The 15,955-nt window shown below is 51.1% G+C and overlaps 1 protein-coding gene across 1 annotated transcript in view; it reads left to right on the plus strand.

The window, feature by feature from the left end:
• DNAH10 (dynein axonemal heavy chain 10) overlaps positions 1 to 15,955 on the plus strand; it is a 134,837-nt gene that overhangs the window by 10,701 nt on the left and 108,181 nt on the right. The window contains exons 7-11 of the mRNA XM_029921629.1: positions 2,583 to 2,793; positions 7,490 to 7,647; positions 8,311 to 8,541; positions 11,135 to 11,325; positions 12,475 to 12,673. Coding sequence (XP_029777489.1) covers positions 2,583 to 2,793; positions 7,490 to 7,647; positions 8,311 to 8,541; positions 11,135 to 11,325; positions 12,475 to 12,673 — 990 coding nt within the window. The remainder of the gene's footprint in view (positions 1 to 2,582; positions 2,794 to 7,489; positions 7,648 to 8,310; positions 8,542 to 11,134; positions 11,326 to 12,474; positions 12,674 to 15,955) is intronic.

Below are 15,955 nucleotides of genomic sequence, written 5' to 3' on the forward strand. Positions count from 1 at the left end.
AGCGGGACGTACAAGCCTGGGGTTCGGGGAGAACTCAGCATTCCCTCCAGCAAACATTTATTGAGCACCTACTGTGTTCCACTGAGTGAACAGCTCGGCCAAGACCTGCCTCACAGAGCACATTCTAGTCGGGAAGATTTACATTAAACTGAAAGAGTCTTGAACAGCATGATTTGAACCACACGGGTCCACTTCTACGTGGATTTCTTCAATAAATACAGTACAGTGTTGAAAATGTATTTTCTCTTATGATTTTCTTAATATTTTTTTTCTTCTAGCTTGCTTAAAAAATTTCTTTAAACTTCTTAATGTTTATTTATTTTTTAGAGAGTGTGTGTGTGAGCAGGGGAGGGTCAGAAAGAGAGGGAGACACAGAATTGGAAGCAGGCTCCAGGCTCCGAGCTGTCAGCACAGAGCCCGACACGGGGCTTGAACCCACAAACTGTGAGATCGTGACCTGAGCCGAAGTTGGTTGCTTAACTGACTGAGCCACCCAGGGCCCCCCCAATTTTTTAAAACATTTATTTATTTATTTTGAGAAAGAGGGGGATAGAGAGGGGGAGACACAGAGTCCAAAGCGGCTCCAGGCCCCGAGCTGTCAGCACAGAGCCTGACACGGGGCTCAAACTCACAAGCAGTGAGATCATGGCCTGAGCCAAAGTCGGACGCTCAACCAACTGAGCCCCCCAGGCACGTGGCTCTAGCTTGCTTCCTTGTTAAGAATACAGTATGTAATACATAGAACGTCCTGATCAGTATTAATTCACAGCTTCTGTTGCCGGCAAGGCTTCCGCCATGCCCTTAGTAGTTAAGATTTCGGGGAGTCAAGTGCTATACGTGGCTTTTCAAGTGCACGGAGGGGAGTTGGTGTCCTCACCCTTGCGTTGTTCAAATTGAACGGTAGTCTGCTCGGTGGTGACGGGAGTTAAGAACGAGGAGGCCAGGGAGGGGGACGGCGCTGGCGGGTGGGAGAGGTAAGGGTTTTGCAGTTTTGGGTTGGGTGGCCGGGACCACCTCCATATCCCGTTTACTGGGACTGTTGCACTTGGCTACTGAGGGACCCTGGCCGCTGGCCTCGCCCCCACGTGACGCTGTCCACACACCAGCCCGAGCACAGCGATGGTGTCCGGCCAGGGGGCTGGATGGAAGCCACTGAGGGAGGGGGTGCCAGGGGCAGGGTGACCCGGCACCCATTTACCACTTTGAAAACCGGGCAGATGAAGAAAAGGGTCTGGACATCTATTCTGCCGCCTCTGTGAGTACTGCACTGGGTAATTAACCAGCAGACGAGGAGGTGTCTCTTTATAGACGCATTTCAGCTCTAAAATCAAGCAGCGTCAGGATGAGAATATTCCGGTTGTGGGCTCTCAGAGGGTTCGTGGATCTGTCCTTGAATGGCAGTGATGCTGCCATCTGAAAAGAGAAAACCAAGCGCTATTTGTCTCCTGAGTGGTACCATTAGTCTCAGTACGGGGGTTCCGACGGCGTGTCCGGACCCAGCAGGAAAGAGCACACGGGGGCCCGGCGGGCGTCGCCAGGAGCGTGTGGTCAGAGAATCCAGACCTGGCGTCCGCCCGTCACACACCCCGGGCTCTTCAGGAAGTGGGAAGTGCACGTACACCGGCTTAAACGATGGATCAGAGTTCAAGAAGAAAAGGCAAAGCTACAAGCCAAACCAAAACTCAACCATCCAAACATCCAACCGCCCCATGGGCATTTTTTTTCATTGTATTTATGTGGGTGGTGCTTTGTTATTATACTCAAGTGACTTCATAAATGCATGAGAGAGGAGGGCACAAATGAGTGAGGGGCAGAGAGCGAGAAGTGGGATTCACTTGAAGTGGGGCTTGAACTCACGACCATGAGATCATGACCCGAGCCAAAGTCAGATGCTCAACCGACAGCCACCCAGCTGCTCCCTCAGCTAAACTTCAAAAGGACTGTTTCCTCAGCCCTTTCTTCATTTCAGATTTCTTATTTTTTTAAAGTACTCTCTCTACCCAACATGGGGCTCAAATTCCCAACCCTGGGATCAAGAGTCGCATGCTCCACTGACTGAGCCAGCCAGGTGCCCCACCCCCCTCTCATCTTGTTTCTTTTTTGAGAGAGGGCACAAGTGATCGAGGGAAAGAAAGAAAAACAGGGCTCATGCTCACCTGAAGCGGGGCTCGAACTCATGAACGGCAAGATCATGACGTGAGCTGAAGTCGGATGCTCGACCAGCTGAGCCAGTCAGACCCCCCATCCCCCTGTGAACTAGCACATTCCGGGGCTGACCAGCTCTTCGCCTGCTTCTGCCAGAGTTTTGGACTTGGCTACCTCGCGGCCGGTGACCTGAAGGACTCCAGGATGATCTTCTGGTGGGTGACCTCGCGCTTGGGTCGCCTCCTCCTCCTGGGAATCACATTAGGTCAAATTTCCTTTCTCTCTCTTTAGGTCTGTGCTCTGGGCTCGAGGACTCGCCTCTTTGTTGTCATTATCTGTGCCGCCTCTGACAGAACATTTGAAGCCAGGGGCAGCGGAAGCACGTGAACTACTGACCATGACATTGTGTGATCTGACTCCTGAACTTGCCGTTGCAGGTGTTCATGCCGGCTCTGTCCTTCAGCCAGCACAAGGATTCAGCCGTGGGACTGGCGTCCGAAGAAGCCCCCGAGTCTTCCCAGCAGGAGGCGGAGCTGACCGGCGGGCCCGGGGAGGCGCATCACAGCCTGCAGCTGATACGGGATGAGTTTTTAATGAACATCCAGAAATTTGCAAATAATATTCAAAAGACAGTGCAGCAACTGGAAGGTGAGCTTCATTCTTTCTCCTCTTTATTCCGCAGGAGGGACGCCCTTCCAGGAAGGCAGTGTAACAGTCCAGGAGTCTTTTGTTTTCATTTATAATCATTCTTTTTTCCCCTGCTCCCCATCTGAGTGACCCTGAGCTGGGCAAAGATGCACAGAGGACCAGCGAATCCTTGTCCTCCAGGATCTTACCGTCTGGTGCACAGGGAGCTATGGCAGATGAGAGCTTGGGAAAGATATTAGGACCTTTAGGGTTTGGAAGAGGGAGACCCTGTGGGAGAAGCAGGAGGAAGTCATAGGAGACTTCCTGAAGGAGGCGGCATTTGACCTCCTCTGAATGCTCAGCAAAGTGTCAGTAGGTGGCGTTGGGGAGCAAGGGCATTTCAGGCAGGGGGAGTGGACTAAACCAGAGAAGGGAGGTTGAAAGAATGTTGGTTTTTTTTTTTCCCCAATTTTAACGTTTTTTATTTTTGAGAGACCTAGACAGTGTGAGCAGGGGAGGGTCAGAGAGAGAGGGAGACACAGAATCGAAAGCAGCTCCAGGCTCCGAGCTGTTAGCACAGAGCCTGATGCAGGGCTCGAACCCACGAACCGTGAGATCATGACCTGACCTGAAGCTGGATGCTTAACCGACTGAGCCGCCCAGGCGCCCCAAGAATGGGGTTTCCACAAACGAGAAAGGGCGGGTGGCTGGCCTGGCTTAGTGGCCAAGCCCCGGGCCCCACGCCTGGCGGGGCCGCAGCAGCTCCTGTGGGGCCCGCAGCTCGCTGTGCGGGGCGGATGGCGCGGTGCGGGTTCTGAATGGAGAACACCAAGTCTCCGGGCTGCCTCAGTGGGGACCGGGAGTCCCATTCGGGGCTCCGCTCTGGAGAACCCTGTCCTGCGAACGCCCACAGCCTCTCAGCAGGGGCCAGGACGCTCTGCGAGGCGGTGTTGCTACTCTAGGAGAAGAAACCCCCCTCCCCTTGAAAGTAAAATGTAACACACCTACTTGGAGCCGATTTTCTCTAAGACTACAAACACCCACAGAGATCCGATTTTTTTAAAAGAGGCTTGTTTGTTTTTGAGAGAGATTTGAGAGAGCAGGGGAGGGGGGAGGGGGCAGAGAGGGAGGGAGGGCAGAGGCTCCTGACAGCAGAGAGGCCAGTGTGGGGCTTGAACTCACAAGGCATGAGATCATGGTCTGAGCCAAAGTCAGACGCTTAACACACTGAGCCCCCAGGCGTCCTGAGATCCAAACTTTTGATAACATGCTATGGGCATGTGTTTTTCAGAATTTTATTTTCATTTTATTTATTTTAATATTTATTTTGAGAGAGATCACGGGCAAGTGAGCGGAGGAGGGGCAGAGAGAGAGAGAGGGAGAGAGAGAATCCCAAGCAGGCTCTGCACTGTCAGCGTGTAGACCATGTGGGGCTCAATTTGCACACCATGAGATCGTGACCTGAGCCGAAATCAAGACTCAGATGCTCAACTGCCTGAGCCACCCAGGCGCCCCCGACTTCTGCTTTAGAATGGTTGTTTTTAGTCCCTCCAGAAGTGGCGTTCTCTTGGTGTCTGTGTTTCCTTCACTGTCTCGTGTACCGTTCTTTTGCGTGTGCCCCTAACCCTTCTCTCCCCGGAGGGGCTACAGCAGAGAGGCAGCACCTGCTGCTTCTCATCTGGAACATGATTTATGTGCCTGGTGTCTGGTGTCAGAAAGTAGCTGTGTGGACCCATTTCTGTGTTTTAGATAAAATGCTGGGAGGAAACATGATAAAATGTCATCTGTGACATTAAATTTTTTTTTAACATTTTAATTATTGAGAGACAGAGCATGAGCAGGGGAGGGACAGAGAGAGAGGGAGACACAGAATCGGAAGCAGGCTCCAGGCTCTGAGCTGTCAGCACAGAGCCCAACGCGGGGCTCAAACCCAGGAACCGTGACATCATGACCTGAGCCGAAGTTGGACACTTAACCGACTGAGCCCCGCAGGCGCCCTCACTGTCTGATACTTCTAAAATTTCCAGCTCATGCAGTGGAACATGTGACTCGAGCTCAGAGTTGCGAGTTTGAGTCTGACGACTGGGTGTAGACGTTACTTAGAGAAAAAAAAAATCTTAAAACTTTGCCAATTCCTGTTTTCTAACACCATCTTGAGGCAGAAATTTGTTTTTACTTATGGGACATTTACAAATGGCTTTTCGTAAGTTATTGGCTGTCAACCGAAAAAGCTTTTAGCCTGTTCTCTTTAAGATGCACGAGGTCACAAGGGTCCGGTAATCCGTCATGGAGTGAATTTATAATCCAAGAATATGCTTCCTCATCCTCCTCCAGCCTCTGAATTGCCATTCTTTTCGTAAAGCATCTTTTTAAAAAATGTTTTATTTATGTTTGAGAGAGACACACAGAGTATGAGCAGGGGAGGGGCAGAGAGAGAGAGGGACGCAGAATCCCAAGCAGGCTCCAGGCTCTGAGCTGTCAGCACACAGCCCAATATGGGGCTTGAACTCACAAACAGCGAGATGGTGACCTGAGCCAAAGTCGGACACTCAACCAACCGAGCCACCCAGGTGCTCCTTTTCTTAAAGTATCTCATAAGAATACCTTGTACAGTTCTCTCTGGTTTTGGTTTTTGAAGAAAGCCCCTCCTTTAGACCTCCTCCCTCCCAGTGTCCCCGTTCCCCATTCCCACGCAGGCTGGCGCGCTCTCCGTGTGATGCGTGGCCGCGTCCCGGGCGCGGGGTTCCCTGGATCTAGGCCTTCTTGGGTAGTGGGGTTCCCCCCTCATCGTGCGGGGACACACTGCTGAGTAACTTCCTTACAGAAGGTGTGTGGGGAATACTTTTATGAGAACTTGGAAGTCTGAAAATGACATGATTCTGTCTTCACAGTTAATAGTTTGGGCATAGACATTGGAGTTTAAAAACATGTTAGCACGTACTTAACATTTTTTTAATTGTTTAATTGTTTAATTGAAAGAGAGAAGGGGATGGGGGGGACAGAGGATCTGAAGCGAGGTCTGGGCTGACAGCAGCGAGCCTGATGTGCGGCTCGAACCCATGAACCGTGAGATCATGACCTGAGCTGAAGTTGGATGCTTAACCGACTGAGCCCCCCAGGCACCCTGGCACGGAGTTTTGAATATAGTTTTGTTCGTTGTTTTGTACTATCCAGTGTTCCTTATGAGAAATTGGATTCTTTTTCCTCCCTCCCTCCCTCCTTCCCTCCCTCACCTATGTTTTTTCTCTCCCCTTTATGTGAACTTTTAGGATTGTGTCTTTATCCTAATGTCTTAAAATGCCAGGATGATGGACGCTGTGGGGTCCTTTCTCCATCCATTTTGCTGAGCATCATGTGAATGTTTTCAGCCTGAAGACCTAGCCTTGTAGACGGAAAACTCCTTTTGCTAATTTCTTCCACTATTTGTCCCTGTTCTTTCTTGCTCACGTTGGGCAGACGCTGGTGATTCTGTTGCTTATCCTTTCTCTTGTCTTTCCCATCTCTTGGTCTTTATATTCAGCTTTTCTGAAGAGTTCTTCAACTTTTATCGTCCCCAACCTTTGAATGAACATTTTCACATCAGCTGTCACATTTTTTTGCAAGCCCTGTGAGGGGCTTGAACTCGTGACCCTAACATCAAGGCCTGAGCTGAGATCAAGAGTCAGATGCTTAGGGGCACCTGGGGGGCTCGGTTGGTTGAGCAGCCGACTTCGGCTCACATCACGATCTTCTGGTTTGTGAGTTTGGGCTCCATGTCGGGTCCACTGCTGTCAGCACAGAGCCGGCTTCAGATCTTCTGTCCCCCTCTCTCCACCCCTCCCCTGCTTGCACTCTTCCTCCTCCCCCTCCCCGAAAAGGAGCCAGATGCTTAATTCACTAAGCCACCAGGTGCCCCTCCGGTAGCCTCTATGTTTAATTTTTGAGACCTCTTGTTCTGTGATTATACCTTTTCCAAAGACTTCTGTTCTTGTTTGGTGGCTGCCAAATTGCCTCACATCTCTGAGGCCAATAATTGGGATTAAAAACAAATTCTTCTTTACATTGTTGTAATCCCCTCTGAGCTCATTGTTTCTGATTTTTCTGGGCCTATTTCATGCTGGAGGTTCCCCCAAATACCTGTTGAGCTCTGGTTAATTTTTATTTATTTTTTTAAGATTTTATGTTTTTCTTTTTTAATGTTTATTTTTGAGAGAGAGAGCAAGAGTGAGCAAGCATGTATGGGGGAGGGGCAAAGGGGGAGGGAGACCCAGAATCGGAAGCAGGCTTCAGGCTCCGAGCCTGGCACAGAGCCCGACGCGGGGCTTGAACCCACCGACTGTGAGATCACGACCTGAGCTGATGTTAGATGCCACCCAGATGCCCCTGAAGATTTTGCTTTTTAAGTCCTCTCCGCACCAAGGCAGGGCTCACGTTCACGACCCCGAGGTCAAGAGCCGCATGCCCTGAAGTGACTAGATTGTAAATTCAGGAACATCTTCAATAACTAGATCGTTTTGACTGAACTTAACACCGTTACAATTATGTGTAATGCTTAGTTACGTTGAGATGGAAGGGAACAAACATGTAGGCCGGTTAGGCCGGGCGGAGGGTGGAGGGGACGTATCCGGTCTCACTGTGCTGATGTCTGGAGGCGAGCGGCCTGTGACGCACCTGAACGCTATGGTCTGTAGCCATTTCCCCCACACTAGTGGCTGACGGACCGTTTTTCTTCTCCCAGGGGAGATTAAGCTGGAAATGCCCAGCATCAGTGTCGACAGAGAGGTGTCTGACCTGGCGGCCGACCTGGAGGCCGTGGAGATCCTGGAGCAGTGTGTGATAAACTGGCTGAATCTGATCTCTGCCGCGGTGGAGGCCCAGCTGAAGAAGACGCCTCAGGTAACTCAGCCGTGACGGTTCCCGTCAGGGCCCTGACGGTTCCTGTGGCCGCCGGAGGAGGAGCCAGGAGTCTGGGGGTCTGTCTGATCGCCTCTGTTCTTCCTGTTTTGTCACCTCCCTAAACGTTCAAAGCAGACACCCCCACGATGTCATTCCAGGGCCTTCTGAGGCCAGTGTGCAGCCAGGGTACCCCGTGGCTGGATAGAGGTCATACCGTTTGTCCATCAGGGCGCTTGGGCTGCCGGAAGCAGGGACCCTAACTCAGCCGGCTTAACCAAGGCATAATTTGTTGGCCCCCATACCTGGGAAGTCCGGAGGCAGGGGTGGGTTTCAGGTACGGTCTGGTCAGGGCTCCGGCTGGGTTTCTGTGTGAGCCTCCCCCCTCGGCTCCCTCCCCCTCTCTGTGGAGGCCTCCCGTTCAGGCCGCCTTCCTTCATGGCTTGTTACATCGCCTCATCAGTTGTCCGGAGAAAGACCGAGCATCTTGGCTTAGCCTTCCGGCCAGAGTCCCAAGGTTCACTCTGACTGGACCGTCTGAGGTCCACTGCAGGGCGTGGTTACCCTTTGGAGCAGTTGGGAAGGGAGGGACGGATGCCAGAGACTCGGCCATGAGTGTGCCTTCCACACGAGTGGTGACCCCCGTGTGTGCACGTCACCCCTCAGGGCAATGGTCCTCTGGCCGAAATTGAATTCTGGCAGGAGAGAAACGCAGCCCTGAGCGCCCTGCATGAGCAAACGAGGCTTCCGGTCGTCAGGAAGGTCTTGGATGTGATCAGGGAATCAGGTTCGATGCTTGTGGCCAACCTGCAGCCAGTCTTAACCGAGCTATTCAAGGTCCACATGGAGGCCTCGGACAACGTGCGCTTTCTGTCCACTCTGGAGCGTCATTTCAAGGTAGGCCGGGCGCGCCGCACGTGGGGACGTCGGCTCTGTGAATTAGATCTCACGTGGACTCCGTGTCCTTGTTTAATTCAGCATCTAAAAAAAGGTGGTCGAGGGTGTCCGGCTAAGCGAAATAAGTCAGGCGGAGAAGGACAGATACCATATGTTTGCACTCATAGGTCTAACAGGAGAACAGGAGAAACCTAATGGAGGACCAGGGAGAGGGGAAGGGGGAGAGAGCTGGGGAGAGAGAGGGACGCAAAACCTGAGAGACTATTGAATACTGAGAACACGCCAAGGGCTGAAGGGGGAGGGGGGAAAGAGGTGGAGGTGATGGAGGAGGGCACTTGTGGGGAAGAGCACTGGGTGTTATATGGAAACTAATTTGACGTTAAACTATTATAAAAAGAAAGCATAAACACAGAAAAAAAATGGTAACAGATGTATAATATTCATTATTTTAGCCACTTGCAAGTGTATAGTTCAGTGGCATTAAATGCATACACGAGGGGCGCCCGGGTGGCGCAGTCGGTTGAGTGTCCGACTTCGGCTCAGGTCATGATCTTGCAGTTTGTGAGTCTGAGCCCCGTGTCGGCCTCTGTGCTGACTGCTCAGAGCCCGGAGCCTTTTTCAGATTCTATGTCTTTCTCTGTCTTTCCTCCACTTGCACGCTGGCTCTCTGTCCCTCAAAAATAAATAAACATTAAAAAATTAAAAAAAACACGTACACGATGCTGGGTGCGCATCTTCGTAGGCAAGACATTTTCATCATCGCCAACATAAACTTGAACGCTTGAAGTGACAGTTCCCTCCGCTCTGCCCACCTAGTAACCTCTATCTCTATAAGTTTGCCTATTTTTGGTATTCTATGTAAGTGGCATCGAGCATCTTTTGTGCATAATAATCGATGTCACTGTGACTTTGGTTTACATTCCCAGTAACCAGTGAGGTTGGACACCTTTCGTTCTGCTCCTTAGGCTGTTGGCACATCTTTGGTGAAACGTCTATTGTGACGTTTATTTGTTTTTGTGAGTTCAAGCCCCACAGCAGAGTCTGTTTCAGATCCTCTTTGTTTCGTTTTTGATTTAGGAGTTAAACATTCTTGGATAAAGTTCCTTATCCAGGATATGACAGCAGTATTCCAGTCTGTGGGCCTTGTCACTTTCTTAATGACACTCGCGTTCTTCGTCTTGCAGCTTCGTGGGTCAGGAATCTGGGGGCAGTTCACTGGGGCTCCCTGTCCAATGGCCCCTTCCACGTGGCTGCTGCTTATTTCTTTTTCTTTCTTATAGTTTCTTTATCTTTTGAGACAGAGAGAGACAGAGCCTGAGCAGGAGAGGGGCAGAGTGAGAGGGAGTCACAGAATCTGAAGCAGGCTCCAGGCTCTGAGCTGTCAGCACAGAACCTGATGCAGGGCTCGAACCCATGAACCATGAGATCATGACCTGAGCTGAAGTCAGACGCTTAACCAGCTGAGCCCCCCAGGCACCCCCACATGGCTTCTTGGCCCACACATCTGGCGCCGGGGTGCTCCTGGGCCTCTTCTCCGCATGGCATCTCATTCCCTAGTGTTTCTCTGTGTGGTTTGGCGGTCTCAAAGCCTGGTGCCTTCAGGGTAGTAGGGTGGTCACACTTTTTAAAAACATTTTTTTTTAAGTTTATTTTTGAGAGAGAGGGGGAGGGAGGGAGAGACCTAGCAGGGGAGGGACAGAGAGAGAGGGGAGACTGAGGATCTGAAACAAACTCTGCTGGCGCCAGAGAGCCTGATGGGGGGCTCGAACTCACAAACCACGAGATCATGAGCTGAGCCAAGTCAGACACTTAACCAACTGAGCCACCCAGGCGCCCAGTGCTTATTTATTTTGGGGGGGGTGGAGGGGGAGAGGGAGAGAGGGAGACAGAGATCATGAGCAGGGGAGGGGCAGAGAGAGCAAGAGCGAGCGAGCAAGTGAGTGAGAGAGCGAGGGAAAGAGGGAATCCCAAGCAGGCTCAGTGTGGAGCCTGACTCGGAGCTCACTCTCACAACTGAGATCATGCCTTGAGCCAGACGAAGAGTCTGCTGCTTCAGTGACTGAGCCGGGATGTTCGTGCTTTGTGCACGGTGCTTGGCTTCCAAGAGACCAGGAGTGGCATTTCCTCTGCCATCTTCTACCGGCTAAAGAAGTAACAGCCTGTGCAGCCTCGGGGGGGAAGGCGATGATGCCGTCTCTTAATGGTGAGGGGGCACGGTCACAACGTTGTGGCTGTGTTTAGAAAATACGATCTGCCGCATAGAATATGTAGTGAGTGTGTATGTGTGTGTTACGTATATGTTCCTTTTCTATGTACTTTTCTCGCTCTCTACAGATCTGTCTATATACACACACGCATGCTCATACTTCATACAGTCCTGCAAGTGACTTTATTTACTTTAATTGTAAAGTGTATCTGTCTTTCCACGCCAGTGCACAGACCTATTTCAGACTCCTTTCGGCGCTGGAAGGCTCCCCCCGCACTAAGCACGTACACTTTTTGAATTAGGAAGAGTGGAACTTGCCGCATGTGCGTTGCTTTAGCAAACTGCTCAGACCCCGAGGCCAAGGCCGCTCTCTCTCTCTCCCACCAGAACATCACGCACGGGACTAGCTTTCACGTCGTCCTGGAGACCATCCCCTCCATGATGAGCGCCCTGAGGATCGTGTGGATCATCTCCCGGCACTACAACAAAGACAGGAGGATGGTCCCGCTCCTGGAGCGCATCGCCTGGGAAATCGCCGAACGGGTCTGCAAGGTGATCAACCTGCGGACTTTGTTCAAGTAAGAAGTAGTGACGCGGCTGTTAGGACGATCTTAAATAGCTCTTTGTTTGTTTGTTTTTTTTAAGTTATTTTGAGAGAGAACATGAGTGGGGGGAGGGAGGAAGAGAGAGAGAGAATGAAAATGAATATGAATATCCCAAGCCAGCTCTGCGCTGTCAGCAGAGCCCGACTTGGGGCTTGAACTCATGAACCTTGAGATCATGACTTGAGCTCAAATCAAGAGTCAGATGCTCAACCAACTGAGTCACCCAGGCGCCCCTTAAACAGCTTTACTGAATGACCCACACACGGTACAGTTCACCAGAACGTACGAGTCAGCGGTTCTTTGCGTAGAGTCGTGTGTCCGTGGCCATCACCGACTGGGGAGTATTTTCTCCAATCCAGAAAGAAACCCCATACCCTTTATGAGTCTCCTCCGGCCTCCCCAACCCGCCCTGCCCTGGGCAACCACAGATCTGCTTTCTTTCCCTACCGATTTGCCTGTTCTGAACCTTCCTGCGAATGGAGTCTTACACCACGGAGCCTTTTGTGACGGGTCGCCCGGGTTGGAGCAGGTGTCGGGGCCTCGCTCCTCTTTACGGCCAAATAACAGCCCGTTGTGTGGTTACGCAGGCTGTTGTAATCAGGACCTCTTCCGTAGTTATGCTGGGAGGGACCACGTCCCACGGTCAGAGGGGAACTTACTTCTGGAACCCTGGCCCTGAGGTGGGAGGGCCTCTGGGATCTGGGATCAAATGTAGAAGGAGATGCAGATCTTCACCGTCCTTAAAAAAACAAATCTATGTGGGTGAAACAGGCACGAAAGTCTTGGCTTTGTCGCTTCCCTCTGGTGCCTCAGCCTTCTCCGTTGACCGGTGGCCAGAGGCCCGGCTGGAGCAGAGAGCCCCCCCCCCCCCCCCGGGGGAGCTGCCGCTCTGCAGGTTGGGGGGCTGCTTTGCAGGTCAGCTGGGGGGGCTGTGGATCTGCAGGGAGCTCACACCCCTGGAGGCGGGTGCAGAGCGGCGCCTCGCCCCTGAGGCTGTGGGACCCGGAGGCCCTGCTCCCCGGGGAGACTTCTGCCCCTGGAAACCTGCTCCCCTCGGGCGGGGTGGCCGGGACCCAGCCCCGCCGCTCAGCCGTCCTGCTGCCGCCTATCTCTGCCTTGCAGGGAGAATCGGGCCAGCGCCCAGCACAAAACCTCGGAGGCCAGGAACACCCTGCTCACGTGGAAAAAGGCCTATTTAGACACGAGGGCCAAGATCGAGGCTTCGGGGAGAGAGGCTCGGTGGGAGTTCGATCGCAAGCGGCTGTTCGAGCGCACGGACTACATGGCCGCCATCTGCCAGGATCTCTGCGACGTCCTGCAGGTGGGGAGGCCTAGCCCGTGCTCCCGGGGCTCGGGTCGGGGCTCGGGTCGGGTTGGGGGAGAGCAGTGTGGCTTTTTGACGGCCCTCCGTCTGCGTCCGGTGGAGGCCGGGAGCCGGGGGCCCTCTCGCACCTTCTCCTTGTCTTTGGCGACGGTCCCTCCCTCGCCCTGCTTCTCAGCTGCCCTCTGACCTCCGGCCACGCCTGCCTTGTGGCTTCTGCAAAATCCTCCTCCCTCTGTCTTTCCCCAAGTCCCGCCCAAGCCTGCTCTTCACTCTCTCCTGACACCACGTCGTCCGCCCATGGCTGCAGCTGCTGCCGTCCTCCAGCGACTCTCGTTTATCTGATCTCTCTCTCTCTCTGTCTCTCTCTCTGTCTGTCTCTCTCTCTCTCTCGTGAACGAGACGTCAGAGCGTCTAGCAGCTCCGTGGATGCGTTACCCACAGTCCTGTGTCTCACGAAGGTCCCTCCCTCCATCCTCGCTCGGTGTCTGGGGTGGGGGGCTCCCGGGGCCACGACACAGCGCCCAGTGCCGGTGGTGCGGCGCCCTGTCCCCAAGCCGGGGAAGATGCTACTAAAAGCGTTAAAATATAAAGCTTTTGCCTCTCTTCTGACGTCTCTCGCCTCAGCAGGCTTTATTTTTTGTTTGCCACGGCTGTAGCAGAGGAAGGAGAGTGAAGGGACACTGAACATTTAAGTTTTTGAGAGAGAGAGTGAGCACGTGTGAGCCAGCCGGAGCGGGACAGAGAGAGAGGGAGACGGAGAATCCGAAGCGGCTCTGCATTGAGAGTGTGGAGCCGGCCTGGGATTCCCTCGCTCTTCCTCTATCTGCCTCTCCCCTGCTAGCACTCTCTCTCTCAAAATAAAGAAAGAAATTAATATTTAAATTATTTCAGAATTTGACCGTTCATATTTACGTTGTACGGTGTTAGCTTAAAATGCAAATACAAGGCCATTTGATTCGTCTGTGGAATCACTGAAAGGACACTCTGTCCTTTGTTGCCCGAATGTGCAGATGTGCCAGAGCGCTGTGGCACCACGCACCCAACTACCTCGGTTGGGATTCACTCCCTTCTTTTAATCTTTTTAATTAAAATTTTTTTTCAAAGTTTATTTGATTTCCAGTTACTTCACACCCAGTGCGATATCAGTGTTGGGCGGACACTCGGCACCTCCACACGGCGCTCTGTTCCCAACAAAGGCCCTCCTCCCTCTCCATCCCATGGCCCACCCGCCTCCCCACACCCTCCCCTCTGGTGGCCGGCAGTGCATTCTCCGTGGCTCAGGGTCTCTTTCTTGGTTGTCCTCTCTTTTCCCCCTAAGATTCTTTGTTTTGTTTCTTAAATTCCATATATGCGTGAAATCATATGGTATTTGTCTTTCTCTGACTTATTTCACTTAGTATACGACTCTCTGCTTCCATCCACGTCCTTGCAAATGGCAAGATGTCATTTTTTGACGGCTGGATAATATCCCCATTGCGTGTGCACTTTGTGTGTGTGCGTGTGTGTGTGTGTGTACACACACCAACTCTTCTCTATTTGTCAGTCGAAGGACATTTGGGCTCTTTCCGTAGTTTGGCTGTTGATGATAGCGCTGTTGTAAACATTGAGGTGCACGTGCCGCTTCGAATCAGTATATTTTTTTTTTTTTTTACCTTTGGATAAACACCTAGTAGTGCAATTGCTGCTACTTTAATTTTTTGAGGAACCTCCCACTGCTTTCCAGCGCGGCCGCAGCAGTTTGCACTCCCACCCACGGGGCGAGAGGCTCCCTTTTCTCCGCATCCTCACCAGCACCTGTTGTGTCTTGTGTTGTTATTTTAGACGCTGACAGATGTGAGGTGGTGTCTCACTGTGGTTTTGATTTGTGTTTTCCTGATAATGATGTTGAGCATTTTTTCATCTGTCTGTTATCTATCTGGATGTCTCCTTTGGAAAAGTGTCTGTTCATGTCTTCTGCCCATTTCTTCACTGGATTATTTGTGTGTATGTTGTTGTTGGTTTTTGGGTGTTGAGTTATATAAGTTCTTTATAGATTTTGGATACTAACCCTTTATCAGAGATGTCATTTGCAAATATGTTCTCCCAGTCTGTCAGTGGCCTTTTAGTTGTGTTGATTGTTTCCTTTGTGGTGCAGAAGCTTTTTATCTTGATGAAATCCCAATAGTTCAATATTGCTTTTGTTTCTCTTGCCTTTGGAGACATGTCTAGTAAGAACTTTCTATGGCCAAAGACAAACAGATGTGCTCCTCTAGGATTTTGATGGTTTCCTGTTTCACACTGGGGTCTTAAATCCATTTTGAATTTATTTTTGTGTGTAATATGAGAGTGGTCCAATTTCATTCTTCTCTGTGTTGCTGTCCAGTTTTCCCAACCCCATTTGTTGAAGAGACTTTTTTCCATTGGACATTCATTCCTGCTTTGTTGAAAGTTAGTTGACCCTGTGGTTGGGGTTCCATTTCTGGGTTCTCTATTCTGTTCCATTGATCTGTGTGTGTCTGTTTCTGTGCTAGCACCAGACTGTCTTCTTGATCACAGCTTTGAAATACAGCTTCAAGTCCGGGATTGTGATGCCTGCAGCTTTGCTTTTCTTTTTCAACATCACTTTGGCTGTTCAAGGTCTTTTCTGGTTTCATACAAATTTTTGAATTCTAAGTTCTAGTTTTGTGAAAAATGCTGGTGTTGCTTTGACAGGGCTTGCACTGAATGTATAGATTGCTTTGGGTAGTGTAGACATTTTAACACTATTTGTTCTTCCAATCCATGATCATGGAATGTTTTTCCATTTCTTTGTGTGTCTTTATAAGTGTTCTCTAGTTTTCAGAATACAGATCTTTTATCTGTTTGATTTGTTTTCCCCCAGGTATGTTACAGTCTTTGGTGTAATTGTAATGGGACCGATTCTTTGATTTCTCTTTCTGCTGCTTCATTATTGGTGTATAGAAATGCAACAGGAGTGCCTGGGTGGCTCGGTCGGTTGGTTGAACATCCAGCTTTAGCTCAGGTCATGATCTCGTGGTTCATGAGGTCAAGCCCCACATTGGGCTCGCTGCCGTCGGCCTGTCAGCACAGAGTCAACTTCAGATCCTCTGTCCTGCTCTCTCTGCCCCCTCCTGCTTGTGCTCTCCCAAAAACAAATATTTTTAAAAAAGCAATGCAACAGACTTCTGTATGTTGATTTTATATCTTGTGACTTTGCTGAATTCACATATCCATGAATCTAGCAGATTCTTTGATGGAGTCTTTTGGATTTTGGAGTATCGTGTCCTCTGTCAAGGGTGA

Source organism: Suricata suricatta, chromosome 14 (genome assembly GCF_006229205.1).
Source record: "Suricata suricatta isolate VVHF042 chromosome 14, meerkat_22Aug2017_6uvM2_HiC, whole genome shotgun sequence".
NCBI lineage: Eukaryota > Metazoa > Chordata > Mammalia > Carnivora > Herpestidae > Suricata > Suricata suricatta.